At 50.2% G+C, this 18,647-nt stretch overlaps 1 protein-coding gene across 3 annotated transcripts; it reads right to left on the reverse strand.

Moving 5' to 3' along the window:
• Positions 1–56: 56 nt before the first annotated feature.
• LOC144722797 (nuclear pore complex protein Nup98-Nup96-like) lies at positions 57–17,638 on the reverse strand. 3 transcript variants are annotated; one of them, XM_078601221.1, is made up of 19 exons: positions 17,462–17,638; positions 15,685–15,807; positions 14,022–14,219; positions 13,217–13,365; positions 12,050–12,157; positions 10,539–10,725; positions 9,641–9,831; positions 9,161–9,292; positions 8,684–8,825; positions 8,483–8,569; positions 7,917–8,042; positions 6,665–6,780; positions 5,755–5,993; positions 5,215–5,370; positions 4,665–4,945; positions 3,905–4,018; positions 3,376–3,514; positions 2,729–2,906; positions 57–2,211 (listed from the first exon to the last, which is right to left on the reverse strand). In XM_078601221.1, the coding sequence occupies exons 2-19, from the start codon at positions 15,770–15,772 to the stop codon at positions 2,083–2,085; spliced, it is 2,760 nt and encodes a 919-aa protein (XP_078457347.1). In that variant the 5' UTR covers positions 15,773–15,807; positions 17,462–17,638; the 3' UTR covers positions 57–2,082. The 3 variants fall into 3 exon arrangements, with proteins under 3 accessions (XP_078457347.1, XP_078457348.1, XP_078457350.1); XM_078601222.1 differs by lacking the exon at positions 8,483–8,569; XM_078601224.1 differs by lacking the exons at positions 13,217–13,365; positions 17,462–17,638 and having other exon boundaries at positions 15,685–15,803.
• Positions 17,639–18,647: the final 1,009 nt, after the last annotated feature.

The following is an 18,647-nucleotide window of genomic DNA, read 5'->3' on the forward strand; positions in this document are numbered from 1 at the left end:
ACCACACATGTTGCACCACCACCCCACAGCACTTCCATGAAAAACTACCACCACCATTGCCGCATCTCCTCGCCACTTTATTGATGTGTAAGACACTTCACATTTATACGGGACCCCCCCCCCTTCCAAAATCCTCGATTTATACCTCACTCCCCGATAGGCGGAGAGCATAAAAATACTTAAACACCATGCGCGCGCATTGTTCAGCAACACGATGGCCGATGTATCGCGCATAAACAGCTGACAGAGTTGCCACCTCTCCGGGTTTGTCCCCCCGGTACAAGTCTGAGAGTTGGCATCTGTGTCCGGGTGGCAGCAGGAACTGATTTGCACGCAGCTCTTGTACCGGTATTGTTTAACCTTTAAATATATCAGCGGGTTTGGTTTGTACTAAAGGTGGCAACCCTAAAGTTCACGGATGCAAGTGCAGCAGCTGGAGGGGTGGGAGGGGGCCAGAGGCACAACCACACAGCCCAGGAGCAACTGCATGCATGGAGCACGTGCCAGGTTCATCCACAGTCCGGTTCTCACGACACACGCCGTTCCGCCTTGCTACGATTACCAATCGACCGACTCCACGCTGCACACGTGCCGACGGTAGCAATGAACACGTTCGCGTCCACGTCTTGCCCAAGCGATTTAGACACTCGATTCTTGCAACGTCGCTTGGGGCTTGTCTATTCATCATCGGGCACGTGCAGCGCATCAACGGCTTCAACTTGTATGTTCGAACGGAGCCGATAAAGCGTGTAAAAGCAGACCGAAGTGGGTCGTGAGGAGTGATGTCTGCGAAACCTTGGGTTTCACAATACAGGCTGGATGCATGCTACACATCACTTGCTCCGGTCATACCTGGCGAGGGCAATTTACAAACTCCGGCCCGGATAGCTGTGATTCGTGACACCGGTGGCACCGCCAACCGCCGTGAACGCAATTCCATTACGTGGTCTTAGAAAACATTCGCGCAAACGGCAACATTCGCTCCTCGCGTACGACCGTAAACTTTAACGTACCCAAGTTAGACGCCTTCAACAATACTTACAGAGTAGTGTGAGCTCAGTAGCAATGCGAGGTTAGCGTGTTGTGAAATGAGTAGTGTTAGGGGAGTGGTTTAAGAAAAGTTGTAAAGGATTACTGGAGTGAGATGAGCGTGGAGTACGATTATAGTGCTGGTGGGCTGCGGTTTGGTGAAGAGTGCTGAAGAAAAGTGAGCAGCAAGTGGTGCGAAGCACAAGCTGTGAGATGAGAGATGCGAATTTAGAATTGTGCGATAGGAGTGGCGTAAGATGAGTGGTGTGGTGTGAGAGGTGCGAGACGGTGTGACGCGAGTAGTGTGACGTGATAATGTTATGACGTTTTCCCATGCTCCCCCGTGGCATTACAGGGAGATCTGAACACGTGAGTGTATGGACCTGTGCCTGTCTGTGCACATCAGTCATTGAGCAAGGGCTGATCTAAGCGCAGTTGTTGACGATCGAGCGTGATGGTGCATCAACACTACCATGCGCCATGCAGGGAATTATTCCCCACTGAATATTTTCTGGGTCGCTAATATAACCGCAGTAGGCGTGCGACAGGTATCCACAGCAATAGCGAGAGGGACACTGGATGTGGCGTTCCAGATCGGTGTGGACATCTTTTACGGTTTGCCGATCCAGACGGATTCAGCTGAAATTACCCGGTGACACGCTGGCACAACCGGCACCCACACAGCCGCCCTCAAGCCAGGTCAGGCAGCTCTGCGGGTGCCACTCGCTGCCGACCACAAGCAGTCACGACCTCGCGTCCGAGTGAAACAGATTTTAACTTATTTATTAAGTCTATGTTCGTTTACTCCTAATAATCACTAGCATCTCCCTCAGCGGGGGCCACTTACCATGGACCAACCCCCCCTCACTCGAACATTCAGTGAATTTGTTTAGCTTAAACACTTAGGTGTACTGTTATCTTAACAGAGGTGGCGTCAAAAGCTACCTCTACAGTTTGTTCCAGTTAAGTTTTCCGAAGGGATCTTTACCTGCCGAAGCTAAGATTGCTTATCCCCTAAGGGCTGCGACTAATGGCCTATGCGGGAGACTGTTGCTATGTCTGCCCAGCGTGCCAAGCCCTCGTCAACCCCTCCGCCACTCCCACCACCAGCCGTCTCTCCTCTTCCTTCTGCTGCTCAATCTCGTCTTCTATGGCGAGACCGTAAGCAGAAAAGTGGTTCACCTGAACGCGCACACACACAGAAGCGCTCCCGTCAATCCACTGCTGGATGCGGACCTTCCTAGTTCGTGCAGGTCGTAGGGGGATCATGCGATGCAGACACACGTGAGCAATTACGTTGAGGTGTTTAATTCAGATATCAATTACAAACCACAATAGGAATGAAACTAATTATTTGTTAGTTTCATTTCTATTTTCAACAAAGCAAACGCAGAAAAACCGAACGAGGATACGTAGATTCGCTGTGCTTGGCAAGGGATCAAGAGAACAACATTGGAGTGGTCTCATGAAGCAGAGGAGAGAGATTAAAAGAAACAAGAATAGAGAGATTGACGGGGTAAGCCGATTAAGGAAGCAGCAGGTCAACAAAAAGGGGGACCCCCCCATGCCTTCAAACAGACAGCCAGGGAACCCTGAGCGTCGGAGCCCCAAGATGTTCAATAACGTCCCTTAATTGGAATCTGCGCGCAATTTAGATGCTGCCCATCTGCGCGGGTGGCGACGGCGATCGTGCCGATACCTCGAAGACCCAGGAGCCGCTCTCGGGCCGGTACTCGAGGAAGCGCGCGCCCTGGCGTAGCGCCGCCTTCTCCAGCCGCGCGCCGTACTCCATGCGCTGCAGCCGCTCAGGGCTGCGGATCGGCGTGCGGCTTGTCTTGTCCGTGGGCCACACGCCGTCCAGCGTCACCTCCGCTCGCCTGTGCACCGCGCGGGCAGAACCGTGCACAGTAGGGGGGGACGGGGTGGACAGATGGAGAGGAGGCAGGGCACAAGAGTGAGGCCCGGTCAATGCGATTGGCAGAAGCATTATAACAACACCAACGGCCATTCGCAACTAAGCGGTGGATGACGTCACCACGGCGCTTGTGCCAGGCTGTGTAAGCCTTAACGTGTACACATACACACACACACGTCTTACTGAAACAATTCGTGCACTGCAAGTTAGTCGTGAACGTGCCAAATATGTTCACCCGCGCAGGTTGAAGGCGGGGAGCATGAAAGCGAGAGCGCAGAACCGCAGTAGAACATCGGATTTATTGAATTTGCTTCATAAAGGCCACAGTGTTGTCAACGAGTTGACCGTGTGAATGCGTTCAGCAAGACTGATCGTGTGGGTCGCCCGGTTGTGCCGTGCCGGCAACGCGAGTGCCGACGATGCCCACCCACCTGTTGAGGCCCTGGCCCACGCGGGGTTTGCTGCCGTCGTCCGGGTAAACAATGACCTCCTTGCGGCGGATGTGCACGATGGCGTCCAGGTCGAGCCCGCTCACGTCCATACGGCCGGGGAAGAGGATCGAGCCGTAGCCTGGCACAAGCACCGCTCCACGTGAGTGCACGACCTGCTTCCGCAAGATCACCTCCCCACACTGAACTCCCCTCACGGATTCCTCCAACCATTGTGAGGATTCGGTCTACCGAACTGTTTCGTGTCATCCAAAGTGTTGAACCACCGTAACTCAAGTCAAAAACAACACGCTCACTCAACCACTCACACACCCAGCGACCTGCTCATATACTCACTCTCTCATATACTCACCTTCTCACCCACTCCCTCTCTTATTCACTCACTGACCCACCGATGTACACATATTAATTTTAATGTTTGCAATTTTACCTTAATACAGCACCCCGAAGCAGCCTGCCTATTCTCACGAACGATGCAACGAAAGATTTAACATTTTCTTTAGTTCCTTACCAACGCGTCCGATGACGAAGTTAGTGACGGTGCAGACCCCATCCTCGTCCACCATCCTCCCCAGCTCCTCCAGTGAGGGGATGGTGAAGTACCCGGCCCGAGTCAGCACCATGCCTGCCCGGCACGACACACGAACACACGCTTTACGGCACAAGCCGGACTGCACTGCGCCAGTCTTGCGGTCATCCTCATCATCATATCGATAAGAGTCAACTTGTAACACGCCGTTGCATGGCGTTTGCTCGCTCTCGCAGAGAAAGACCGACTCTGAGGCGCGAAGACGAATCATAGTCGAGCGGAAGGGCAGCAGCAGCCAGGCAGTGAGGTGGTGCCACATTCCCCCTCCCCCTAAGCTCTGAGATCCGCTATATATTAAGATGCTATCGGCCAATTCATGAGTGTTTACACATGGGAGAAAATCGGAGCGCCCAGAGAAAAACCACGTGATGCAAACGGCAGCCGAAGCAGTAGCAAGCCAGTGGACATCCAGTGTGGTAATGGAACGATGAAATCAGCTCATGTGCAGGACAAAGATGAACCGTTGCATTACAAGACCACTAGAGGTGGTGATGGCTTGGGGAAGCCTACATCTGACATTGAATAGACCATGACCGCTCATGATAATGAAAGTGGTCAAATTAGTCTCGACCGGGTCTTGGTCAAAATTAAATCACAAATCCAATCCAACGGGCAACTTCACACACGACTTTTGCAATCTCTCTCACCCATTCGAAAGAGGACTTGCAGCATTATCTCGTACCTGCGGGGTGAGGCTGCTTCTGGGTGTCCCGCTCTCTGCTCTCTTGCTCGCTGCCCCACGCGTCCTTCGAGCTAAACTCTCCCACCGATCCATCGGGGGAGCTCAGACCGTTGCTGTGGCAGACAGCGGGACCGTTGGTCGGACCGGGAGAGTGCGGGGGCGAGAGCTGGGGGCCCGTCCTTGCCTCACGGAAATTTGTCCCACCACCATCGCAACGACCACCCAGCTTGCCATCCACCTCATCGTGGTGGTCTCCCTCCTGGTGTCTCTCCTGCGAGGGGCTGCTCGTGAACACAAGAGCGGAAACAGCGTGGCATGTTGATCTCCAAAATCCAACCACGGAAATTCCAAAAACAAGACGAAAGCTATTCAGCAATCGGTCTGTATACATTATTTAAGCAAGATATTAAATAAACATATGGAGACACGTGAAATAATGCACTGTTTAAAAGGGCGACCTGGATTAATATTTTTTATGCGATGTACTCTGCAACGTCCATCTGGGCGACCAACGCATGACATTGAATTTGGCAGTGGTGGAGCTGTTTACCGCTCTGCCGGCTCGGGGTAAACGGACTGTGGGGCCAGGTCATCGGCTTCTTGATGGCGCTGCGTTGGCGAGGTGGCCAGCGGGGAGGACGGAGTTGGTGGAGAGGGAGGAGGAGGCGTCTTGGCCGCCACAATCACCAGCTTCTTCACACTCTTCCTGCGAGCGAAACACACAGCATACTCATCAACGCAAATAACCAAGGGTGTGGTTGTGTCTTCCTGTGTGTTGTAGCAGGGAGCGGTGGTGTAACGGTTAGCACGCTCCGCTACTAACCTGGCGACCCGAGTTTGAATCCCATTCACGGCCAACCCCACTGACGATAATTTTAACTGGTCCTGGGCCTCCCCTGGGTCAACTCAGCCTGAAAATGAGTACCTGGTGCGGTGTGTAAACATCACCACCAGGGAGACAAAGGCAGCCGGGAGTAGCGCTGGCCACCCACCGCCTCTATGTGCCGTACCGGACTTCAACAGTACTTGCTCCTACAACCTGTTAAGGCTATACGGGGGATCTTTGTCTTTTGTGTCTGCGCTGGCTCACCGTGGGGTGAATGTCTGCTGAGCCGCCCTGGCCTCGTCCTCCTCCTGCCCATCATCCCCGTTCAGGCCCTGCAGGTGGAGGGGTGCCATCTGCGTGCGTGGGGGCCCGGGGGTCGCCCTCGGGGCCCCTCCTGGCACCAGTGCCTTGGGCCGCACGCGCGCAGTGGCGCGGGGGGACAGGCGGTAGTGGCTCGGAGTGACCAGTGACTTCTGCGTCGTGGAACTCGTCGGCTTCAGCAGCTGCCGAAACACGGGACGGCGAGAGGGAACAACGCGCGAGAGTCACACCAGCCGTACCACCTTGTGGAACGTCAGCAGTGCTTGTTCTTTGAATAGACCCATGCCTGCCAAAGGAATGTGGAATTTCTACCCCTGGCTCAGGGCTGTAAACAGGAGATAAGCACTGCCCATGTTGGTTTTTGACATGACCCAACTCTTTACATATATCCCAGGTAAGGTGCAGATCATAATATCAAATGAAACAAATCTTGATTGCATATCTGAACCTCCAAAATATGGGAGGTTGCCCCAGTGTTATATTGAAATGCTTTGAGTGGAACACAGTAATGGGGGTTTCATGAAATTGCATGTGACTGGGCAGATGTGAAGCAAGTAATGGTACATTAATCATTGTTGACACAGTATATGCCTATGCTACGATTGCAATACAACTAAGGCCAATCGTGCAAACGGGATAAACTCAACGAGAACCAGTACAAACGAGACGGTTAAAACAACACAAAGAGCAAAATCTGAATCCTGATCGCAAACTGTAATAACGTATCGAATCCCGTGGGGGTAAGGTGGTGGTGGCACCGAGCAAATATCATCACGGGTGCCACACACAGGCACCAACCCTCAGCCAACACCAATAGCCCCTGCCCTGGGGTGTCGCGAGTGCCGACTCTGACCTGCTGCTTCTTGGCGAGGTCAGAAGTGGGGTTGCTGAAGAGTGGAGAGTCTCCGAAGGGCGACAGCGCCAACGCCTGCACCTGCTGTTGCACCTGCAGCTGCTGTGCATTAATGTCTGCACGCATTGACACAAACAAAGGTGAAGATCCCTCGTATAGCCTTCAAGATACTGTTGGGCAAGTGCTGTTTGCGAGAACCTATTACGGCCAGCACAGTACACGAAGGGAAGGGTTGGCCAGCACCACGCCCGGCCACCTTTGTCTCCCCAAAACTGATGTTAACACATTACACAGGTATTCATTGCAGGCTAAGACAACCTAAGGGAGGCCCAGGATAGGTTCAATAATTCGCCACTGTTATTGATCGCGAGTGGGAATTGAACTTGGATCGCCGGGCGATGCAACGCAGTGAGTTAATCAGTCCACACACAAATATCTGATCATTACTCCAGCCCCTCTCAAACGGAATGCCTGTTCAATAGCCCGTTGTCATAACAGCATTCTGGAAGGTGAGTTTTACACGACATTACCGTTGCATAGCTGCTGTGAGTGTGTGCCCTGTTAAATTCAATCAGGACTGCTGGAACGTTAACACAGAATATCAGAGCGGTCGCTCCCGCGAGTGCTGATGACTTGTTTAGATTAATTGCGTCTTTGGCCATATCAAATAAATTAATCTCACGTAACACAATCCCATCTGCAATATGTGCTGCCAGCCCAGTTGTTTCCCTCTCATTGCTCCAGAGGACCTGACCCAAAATGCCACTGCTAGTCTCCTCACCGGCACTCAAAAACGAAGCCACATCGGCCCGATACTCCGATCTCAAATCCCTTCACCGGCTCCCAATCGGAGTCCGGACCAATGTCATGATCACAAGGTCCTCTTTAGACTTGCCAGTATCTGCCTCTCCACTCTTACTATATCCCCTCCACGCACTCTCCTGCCTCTCGTTCCTTACTCTATTCCCTTGAACGCACTCTGCTACCTTTCCCCTCTCACCTCACGATATTCCCTTCTTCCATGCACTCTCCGCTCCGGCAACTCAGAATGGAACTCCCTTCCCCCATGCCATCTTTGCTGTCGATTCCCTGCACCTGTTCAAGTGCCGGCTCGAGAATTTCAATTTTTTACACTATGGCTGACTGCCCCTCGATATATAAAATAAATATGTCCACTGTTTGTGCATAGCACGGTGGAGGTGCGGTCGCAATTACAGTGCTATGTAACTCCACATCGTGTTGCGTTGCTCACCAAGGGGAACAGAACTGTTCCCAAGCACAAGAGTGGGGTTGGAGGTACTGAAAGGGTTGCTGCTGAAGAGGCCCGCCAGTTTGGGCTGAGGAACGCCAAACAGCATGTTCTGTCCCGAGTTCATACCTGCCGCCAGACATGCGCACACACACACACGCGTGGCACGTTAGGATGAGAGCTGGCAAGATTGGTCAACTAAGTTGACCAAAATTGTAACCGACTACCACTCTTGCGGTGGACGAATCGGGCCCCCTTTAAAAGTGGCGACCGGCCAGACATCCTGCCTCCTGAAAGCAGGAAACCCCCTCCAAGCCAAGACCAAGCGGGGCACGACCAAGGATGCTGGCGATGTCACCAAGCGCCGCCCGCCCATCACCTCCCGTCCGGCAGCACACGTGAGAAGAAAGGATTTGAGACCATTTTTGTTCAACAAATTTTGTGTTATCTGATTAATCGAGTAACCGAACTGATACTCAATTACTTCAATAATCAGATATCGATAGATTCTCATGCCTGCGCAGTGCAAAATCACTAACGCGAACGTGCGGTACGCCGACGCGACTCACCGAACATGCCGGCAAGGGTGCCAGGCTGCACCCCTGCGTTCGGTTTGTTCTGCAAAATTCCAGATCCGCCGTTGTTGCTGGGAAACCCTGCAAAATCAAAGCAGTCCCGTAGCGAGCTCGTTAGTACCCGCCTATCGTGCGACGCTCTTACGCCGCAGCGTGGTGTGGAAACACGCTCGAGCCTGGTTACATGCTACTCACCGAAAAGCTGGCCGGACGCAGTGTTGCCGAGGGTCAGGCCGCCGGGCTTGGCGCAAAACGATCCCGTGCCGAGCGGTCCGAAAGTCGGCACGTTTGCCGTGGGCATGGAGAAGCCCGCCGTAGGTTTGTTGTGAAACAAACCCTGCATCACACGTAAGTAGGGGATGCAAAATAACCATTGGCGTCATTGTGGAGGATATACGTAACAAAATAGTATGCAATGTTCCATTCACATTACTGTCCCTACACATACAATGTCAGGAGAAATGTTTTACATCAACATGGGCCACACGGCCAACTGAAAGTCCATAGTTTTAGCAACATAGTTTTGACATGCAGTGTCTCATCGGCAGTCAGGCTTGCTTGAACCAATGCTAGTGGGGGAGCTAACCGAACAGCTACACCTTTTGTCCTCATCCCACAGCCGGCAGGTGGGGGAGGTGGGCATGAAGATCTGGCAGTCTTGCTGAAGCTCACCGAAGAAGAGTTGTTAAACAGAGTATTGTTGCTCGGGAAGAGCCCTCCGTTGGATCCGAAGGCTGTGGCAGTATTGCTGCCAGCACCGAAAATGCAGCCTTGCTGCACCGGCACGCTGTTTCCAAATACACCCTGCGCAAAGAATACACACAAAGGCAACATTCTGTCACTCAACAGAAACATTCAGCAAAAGCATTGGGGCAGGGTTGTGCAAGTACAGATCAAAAAACAAAACCTTATCACTCATTATAAACACAAATATGCAGCCCCCAGCCACTCTACACTGTTCCAAGTGGCTGAGTCTGGAAGCACTGACTGAAAATGATGACTAATTCACCCCCATTACAGAACGAGGTTTTTATGGACAAGGATGGAATTTTGTTTGACGGTTAAATATATACACATTAGCTGCACATGACAATCACTGAATCACGAGCGTGGCATGGCCGGCACGGTTGTGAGTGCCAGTGTGGTGAGTACCGTAGTGTTGGTGGCGCCCGGCCCGAATCCCGAGGCCTGGAAGGAGAAGCCTTGTGCCGTCCCGCCCTGCGTGATGCCGCCACCGTTCATGGGCGCCACGAGGCCAAACGGCTTGGGGCCAAACACGCTGGGTGCCTGCTGCTGCTGATGCTGAGGTTGCCCAAACATGCCTGTGCCACCAGTCGTGAAACCTGCGTCAACCGTGCACACACACACACACCGTTAATGACACCACCCGCCTCGTCAGACCTTTGTCAATCTAATAAACTTGCAACTTAATAGAATTCACACGAATTCTTGCATTGAAGAGTTAAGCGGCGTTACTGCTTCAGGCATGAGGTGACTGGTAGATGTTTAAAGCTTAATTCAGATTAAAAAAATATATGGCATAGGTAAAGCTGCAGCCCATAACTGCTTACTCACAAAACTGCTGGCGGAAGAGTCTCCACTAGAGGGAGGTCTAAAGAGGCCCTCTGTATAATATTTTGGCATATTCCTCTATGCTGGCCAAAAGTTTTGGAGGAAGAGTTCAGAGCACCCACACTTTACCCCACCAAACGTGACCTGGCAATCGAATAAGAGTGTACCCATTCAGAATGCTGAGGACAGTCGGATGGGAGATTTCATAAACTTGCACCATCGCTTCAACTGGCACATAAGGAAATGAAATTGAACCGATGACCTCTGCATTCCAATGTGCTAATGATCACACTATGGAAGCATCTCAATTGAAACAAACGGGGTGCAATTCCCAGTTCCATGCAATCTTCTTCGATCTTAACGAGCCATTTTATCACTCGGAACATCCTCTTCTCCTTCACCACATTGTGGCCCGACAGCAGGAGGTTGGGAAACATTTCTACCCAAACGCCGTGTGTGCGGAGTCACGTTCTCTTACCGGTGCCAAACCCAGCTTTTTGTCCAAAGGTTAGGCCTGTGCTGCCAGCGATGTTGTTGTTGTTGGTGCCCGTGTTGCCAGTGCCAAAGAGCCCTGAGGCCGTGGTGGCGTTGTTGGCGGGCGACATGAAGAGACAGCCGGCTTGTGGGCCCTTGCGGTTGGCAGCATAGTCCTCCAACCGCAACTCCTGCAAAGGTGCAAGGTTGACACGGTCCAATTAGGTCCGGGGAATCGCAGACGATTCGTCAATAAAAAGTTGACTATTATGCTTGAGATACGCGTGTCGAATTGTGGGGGTAAAGTATTTGTTATTTCAGGTTTATGATAAATTATGTGTATTATTAGTAACAGAAATTAGGTTTGCATTTATGAAAAATTACGAGTTAATAGATTGTCATAATTCGTGGTCACAATTCTAATAGGATTCCATTGGATTATTCTTATGTTGTCCCAAGAATCCAATTCAATTAAACGAAAACCCAGAAATAATTGAAATAATGAATGTCGATTCCTGGGTCTCCATTCAAATCAATGGTATTTTGGTATGAATTCCAAGGCTCGTTAGTAGATGGAGTGCTTTGGCAAATCCCAAGAGAAACTCTGGAAATGCCATGATACCAATGGTTAAATGCTCTCATCACCAATCATAATGGATTACAACTAGGGCTGATAATTTTGTTTTTGTTATCATCGATAATCGCATACAAACATTTAACAAGATTCATTCAGATTGAAATGTCTTTACGCTGGCTGATGACTGGTACAAGCGGGGTCTATATTTGCCTATTGTTAGGTTTTTTTTTCGGTAAAGTCACGTAGGTAAAACATCAAAATTAATAAAAATAAAATAAAACAAAAATCACGACGTTTCGGAGGCAACACAAGTCTCCGTCATCAGGTGGGACCGGAGACTTGTGTTGCCTCCGAAACGTCGTGATTTTTGTTTTATTTTATTTTTATTAATGTTGATGTTTTACCTACGTGACTTTACCGAAAAAAAAACCTAAGAATATGAATCCTTGCAGTCACGAAAGCTTCAAATCTAGAATCTATATTTGCCTCTATGTAGGAATCTCGTGGAGGATGCTACTGGCTGTGCGATATTTAATTACGTATATATTGATTTAGACATTTGGACTACGGTGTCATATTCATTATAGAAACGTATACAGCACCGGGAATAGATTTTAATGTTTGTATAAGTGTCATTAGATTTTTATTTTGTGCCAACTGATCCCCTAGACACCCTTGCAAATTAGACGATTCACAGCAAGAGATTATCCAGGTGAAAAATATGGTATTAACCAGCACTGCCCATCTATTTGCGTGGGATACACGGCCGGGGTGGAGGGTGGGTGGAGGTGTCACGTCAGCGGGACGTACAAACCTAGCCCAACGCTGTTGGATGCCGGTGAGGTCATCACTGAGCACCTGCCTGACACGTACCACACGTACCAGCCAGAAAAAGTATTTTTTTTATATCAAGTATGACAAAAAACATCATGCATCACCTCAAGCGACTTGGCCTCGTACTCCTTCATGGCAGTGATGCACTGGTGCTGGGTGGAGATCTGCGTGTTGAGCCCGTTCTTGATCATGCTGTCAGTGCCACTAACGGGCTACGCACGCACACACGCGCGGACACACACCGTTAGCACGAGCTGCACAGGGCCACCTCCACTCAACCTTTATAGAACATGCCTTCATGATTTATCCCGTTTCAAATTATAACTGTTATTACGCTTGTTAACCCAGGGAAGCCTAAGTCTCGAGACTATTTTTAAAGAGTGTCCTGGCAAGTTTTCACAGTTGGGGGTGACGTTGCTAGGTATAATCCCAAATTGAGTGATTTGCAGGTAACGTTTTTGTATTGGGATGTTTAGCCAATACAAGTTACATTTAGTTTTTTTACTTTGCTTTCTTCCTTAAAATAACTTCCTGTGAACGACACGCAAATATAAAGAATGTTACAATTAAAAAGCTGTCTTGCCTTCACCCCCTCCATATTTATTCCTGTTGTGCCATCGGCATCATGACACAAAGTATCCGTTTAGATCTCTCTCACAGCAATTAAACTCTTCATGTCAGAGAACGACCCAAGGAAGCGGATATCAAAGCTACCTCGGACATGCCTTCAAGTGATGTCTGATGCACATCACAGGAGGTAGCATGTTCCAACTCATCCTGTTTGTTGCGAGACATTGAAATCGATATTTTTACGTCTCAAGAGAAAAATATTTTCGAGGGATGTGCGGAACCAAATTTAATGGGGTTTTTTGGGCAGCCGCTAGTGATCTGGCCAACACCATTAACTCGGCACATGTGAGAACCTGGTTTAATCACAGGAAATCTGGTTTCAAACCCAGGATCTCAGCAGTACCAGCACGGTGCTCTGACCTCTTGAGCCACCTGGCAACCATTTCCAAAGGGTTGAATTCTTATATCCAGGTCTTAATAATTAGCCGCGTCCGTCTAGCTTGGCGACCTGGAAAATATGTATGCACCTAGAAACCACGCACCTCTATATGCCTGCGACTACTAGTCACGAACTTACTCAAGTCTTCCAGCGACTCGGAAAATATTCGAAGAGAATATAAGCCCCGGTTAGAGCCACTACACACACACAAACACCGTAACAAAGTACACCCTCACACCCACTGCTGTTGTCAACGACTTACGGTGAACTTGATGGTGGTGCCAGTTGGCGTCGCCGCACCGAACGGTGCCCCGAACACGCTGCCCGCATTCGCCGTTGCCACGCCACCCCCAAACAGGTTCCCGCTGGTGCCCGTGCCACCAAAAAGGCTCCCTGTGTTTCCGCCAAACCCTGAGTCCCCGACCACACGTCCGAGGTAGCGTTTTGTTATGAGGGTGCAATGCAAATAGTGTTCGCTAGTTAATAACATCACTACCGGTGTCACCACCATGAACAATCGACAACATCCCTGAGCCAGTTAAACATACAATTGTCCATGTTTTCGAAGTTATTGTGATTGCAATGAATGTGCACGACGCACCGAGTCACGTGTTTGTGCAACCAAAGGTTTTCCTGCATATACATAACACAAAAATGTGAACGTATTTACTATATGTACAGCACAATACCTCGCCTAATATTAAATAATGAAGCACTCGTTATTCAACATTTCTGAGATCTTCTTTCTTCTTTGAGACTAAAAACTGGATATTTCTCATTTAAAAAAATTGCGATTAATCAACACATTTTAAACAGGGTAGAAGTTAATAGGAAGCAGCACATTTCTATCTTGTAGCTATAAATATTGGCCATCAGGGAATTGAAAAGCTTTTTTTCCAGCCATGCTAACAGCAGTGTTGCTGCTCAGCATGGTAAAGTATAGTCAAACAACCCAAATCACTGAGATGGTGTGGGGAGGCCTACATCCAGCAGTGGATCAGTACAAGGCTGCACAATTTACGTTGATTTTACATCTGTGACAATGACGTATGCTGCTGCACACACACCTGTGAATGTGTTTGGCTTGTTCTGCCCAAACACACCACCCGTGTTCTGCTGGGCGTTTGAGAAGAGTCCCCCTCCTCCACTGGGGACGTTGCCAAACAGCCCCCCATTCGGAGCTGCGCCAAAGCCGAACCCTCCTGTTGTGCCACCCGTCGAATTGGCGGGCTGTCCGAAAGCACCACCTGTTCCAAACATCCCACCTGGGCACGAAAACAGACGCAAAGATGTATACACATGCAACGGTGCAGTGCAGAATAATATACTGCTTGAGACAAATTAAAAACTAAAGCTAGGGTGAGGAACCTTTTTCTGAGGACCGAATACGACGTTTAAATTCCTTTGGCGTGCAGTCACACATTAATATACATCGAGACACTCCTCTAACCTCAAAGGACACTTGAGTGACAGAGCACGCTAAAATTATAGTCTTGCCCAGTCAAAAGTATTCCCTTCATTTAGCTGGTTAGTGTGGCAGTGATGCTTGCAGTGATGGATACATTTCAAATTAAATTGTATTTTGTTTGACCAGATGAGATCCCGAGTGACCTGGGCCACCAAAATAAAATAAAATATAGCAATGAAATAAAATAGCAATAAATGTATATTGTTTGTGGGTCATTCTTAAGTGGTAGGCCTCCTATGGCTATGGGTTGGATGAAATAAAGTAGTGGGTTATATCTGGCACACAATCCACAGCTTCCCCATGCCTGAACTAACGACTTAAATGCTGCTGCTTCTGCACCAACACCCAGAGTAATATGAGGCTTCCCTTCCACGAGCCTACAGATATGGGGGAATACCTTAGCATCCCATCTTGAAGTACGTTTATTATACCTCCATGGCCGTACCTGGCTTAGACTGGTCGTTGTTGCCAAACAGACCCCCAGATGAGGACGACCCAAAGCCTGTGCTACCAAACAAGCCACCACCGAACCCAGTGTCTGCCGTATATCACATATGCAGTGGTGATATAATATTAGGAAGCACACACAGACACTGCCTGGACATCACTACTAGCTAGTGCTGCGCTACGCAGCTATGCAAGCCCTCCACCCCCCCCCCCCCTTTTTTGTCGTATGTGTCTGTGGGATCCCACACCCGCATTTACAGCTTACCATCCCCGGGGTTGTGCTCCAGTCACCACTGCTGAATTGTTGGCAGCACGTGAAATTATAATTAAGATATGAATTAAAAGCCCGAGTTTACTTCGGCTGAATGGCTACTGAATGAAATGCATAATTAATTAACCTTCGTAATGTAATCGTGAAGTTTTAAATAATGAACACTGTCCAATTGCTTTTTGATCAGCATAAACTGGTTATGGCATGACATTTTAGAGGCTACTTCTAAATCTCAAACGCAATATCCATTCGTCCAGATATTTTTATTTACCAGCCCACTGCATTCACATAATGTGTCGATCGCCAGATGTACATAATGTGTTCAGACTGAACAGTTTAACTAAATGTCTGGACTGGGACAAAATGAGGGATGAAGTTTGGCTGTGAAAAGTGGCACAATAATAATGGATGCCACATAACTACCCTACCGGGGACAAGGGACAGAGAAGACTCAGGGACCAAGGAAGGAAAGGGACACAAGAGATGTAGTCATGGAAAAGAAAGAAACATTGGTGACTCAGGAAATGGTCGCTATGTCACTTACTTGTGCCGAAGGGCCCCGAGGGAGCGGCTAAGACGCCACTGCCTGCGCTGGTGCCGAATCCACTTCCAAAGGGTTTTTGTGCAAACATGGTCGCTCAGCGAAGGGGTCGTTTGCCTGCGAGCACTGAAAGATTCACATGCATAAAACACACATACTGTTAGGATAAACGATCCACCTTCAGTATATCACTCGCTTTGTTTGTGCTGACTAGTCACGTATCTACGCCACCTGCAACCAGGAAAATGTTCAGCGAGAATCAGGTCTACTGAAAGGTTCCCCAAGAGATATTATAATTCCCTTTCAATAAAGCAAACAACAATGGGACAAATGTACAAAATACTAGAGTTCTTGATCCTCTGCTTGTTCAGGGGGTCCTGTTTTGGGGTTTTGTTTTAAGATTATTTTAGCCAGTTAATGAGTGTTTATATATTTGAAAGGAAAACGGAACACCCAGAGAAAACCAATGCACGCAAGGGGGCAAGACCACCTCCGTACAGATGAAAACAGATGGGTATTAATCCATTTGCTATATTGACTTCTCCTGGTGAGCCAGGGTATGGCAACTCAACGCCCATGGGAAGGGAATTTCACGTGTGTGCCATCCACCAAACTTCGCCTCTACAGTGCTGCATTACACAGCCGAGCCCTGAGTCATGTCTCCCCTGATCTAGTCCCCCCAAGCCAGTCGGTATGCGTTTCCCTGATCCAGTCTCCAAGGATTTCCATAATGTAGTTCTCCCTGATCCAGTCCCCCATGATTCAGTCCCCCCTGATCCAATGCCCCTAGTCCAGTCCCCACGAGTACAATCTCCCTGACCAAGTCACTCCTAATCTAGCTCCCACTGATTCAGTTCCCCAATAATCCAGTCCCTCTGATACACTCCCTGTTCTAGTTGACTAGTTCCCACTGATGATCCAATCTCCCTGATCTAGTCACCAACTGATTCAATCTGCCTGATCCAGTCTCCCTGATCTAGTCACCGACTGATCCAATCTCCCCGATCCAGTTCCCACTGATCCAGTCAGTCTTGAATCCCCCCCCTCTCCCGATCCAATGCCCCCGAACCAGTCCATACTGGTTCTATCCTGTCGCGACCGGTCTAGACCCCGCCTGCGGCAGATTGCGCAACGCCGCAGATTAATGACGCAAAACTCAGCCTCGACCTCCATTGGCCATTGCCATGGGCAACAGGGACCCGGAGTCAGCTCGGGTCAAGGTCAACGGGTCAAGGTCAACGGGTCAGGTCAAGTGAGGTCAGGTCACCCGGGTCCCGCATTGCAGCACGCGTTACATTAAATACAGCGGATAGGCAACACGCGCTCACGTGACGCAGCATTGCGAGCCACCATTGGCCGGCGGTAACGGGCTAGACCAATCGATCGCGATCCGTGCTTATCAATGCTAAGAATTGTAAAATGATATTGGCCGCGCATTCGCTATTAATACGAATAAAACAAACACTCGACATTCGTCATTAACACTGCCCTCGTTATACAAACACAACAGGCGGCGTGACGCTTTAACGGCCCTTCACAGCGACACATCCTCTCGTCATAATCTCTCGTCATAATCTCTCGTCGTGATAAGGGCCACTGCCCGAGACGTCGCATATTACACACCATCTCCTCTTCAGGAACGAATATGAACGAGAACGAACGTGTAAAGTTCGTATTATTTACGCCTGACAACCTCAACCAACCTGCGCAGTAACCCCGACCGCCCCACACGCGCCACGCCATGTAAACACGAAACTTGACTTGGCGACTCGACGCTCACCTTCTCGCGTGCTTGCGACGACTCGGGGGGGGGGGCAGCTTCACCTCCTCAAGATGCCTTGTTCGTCTCTTAACGGTGAGCAGGAGCGAGCGAGGAGAGACCCGACCGCTCTTGGCTTCTTCTCGTCGTCGTTGTTGTTGTTGTCACTGGGCGCCTCCAAACCCACAGCGCCACAGACGCGCCACGTGACCTCACCAAGCCCCGCCCCCTTACCCCCCAAACCCCACCCCTTTCATTAGAACTCCACCCCTTTTCCCCAAAACCCCACCCCTTACCCCCCAAACCCCCACCCCTTTCCCCCAAAACCCCACCCCTTACCCCCCAAACCCCCACCCCTTTCCCCCAAAACCCCACCCCTTACCCCCCAAACCCCCACCCCTTTCCCCCAAAACCCCACCCCTTTTCCTACAAACCCCGCCCCCTGTGCCCCCTCCCACACCACCCCCTCTCGGCGGCCTCCTGACCGAGCCCGCCAGGGGGTCGTGACGTCGCCGCGCTTCATCACACGTGACGCGGCACGTGACGCAGCACGGTCGTTGACATTTGTCATTTAGAAGGCGTTGTCGCGCACGGCGCTTCCCGCAGTCAGGGCTCATTATAATAATTATTATATAGTAATTATTATTTTCCAATGAGACGGAGGGAGTTTGTGATTTGTGGTCGCTTTTACGTCGAGCTATGAAGGAGGGAATGGCGTCTGAATCGCACGCAGCCAGGGAGACCACAACAAGAGGCGTCACGGCGGGGGGGTGACGTCACGGCGGGGGGGGGTGACGTCACGGCGGGGGGGGGGGTGACGGCCCCGCGCCTTACGAGGAGTTTGATGGCGGGGTTCAGAGACAACGCTCACCACCCCCCGATTATCTGGTGGTGATGCCGCTGCTGCTGCTGCGTTGGCAGTGATACACAGGCACAATTAACAACTATTCAGCACACTCGTCAACAGAACTGTCGCCTCAAATAAAATATCTAACCAGGCGACGTTTCGGGCAAGTGACCCTGTGTGATGACACGTCACATGAGTTTCATTTCAACCCAAGCTGTACTTTAGAATGCGGAGCGAGGTTCGGAGATTCGGGGGCGAGCGCGCTGGGCATGAGTGCGCGGTGCGGGAAGAAGATTGATGGCGAGTGAATCATCATCCTTGACGACGCAACTCTACTGTGTAGGGGTGCTGGGTCGGAGG

The sequence above is a fragment of the Lampetra planeri genome, chromosome 15 (genome assembly GCF_965212315.1).
Source record: "Lampetra planeri chromosome 15, kcLamPlan1.2.h2, whole genome shotgun sequence".
NCBI lineage: Eukaryota > Metazoa > Chordata > Hyperoartia > Petromyzontiformes > Petromyzontidae > Lampetra > Lampetra planeri.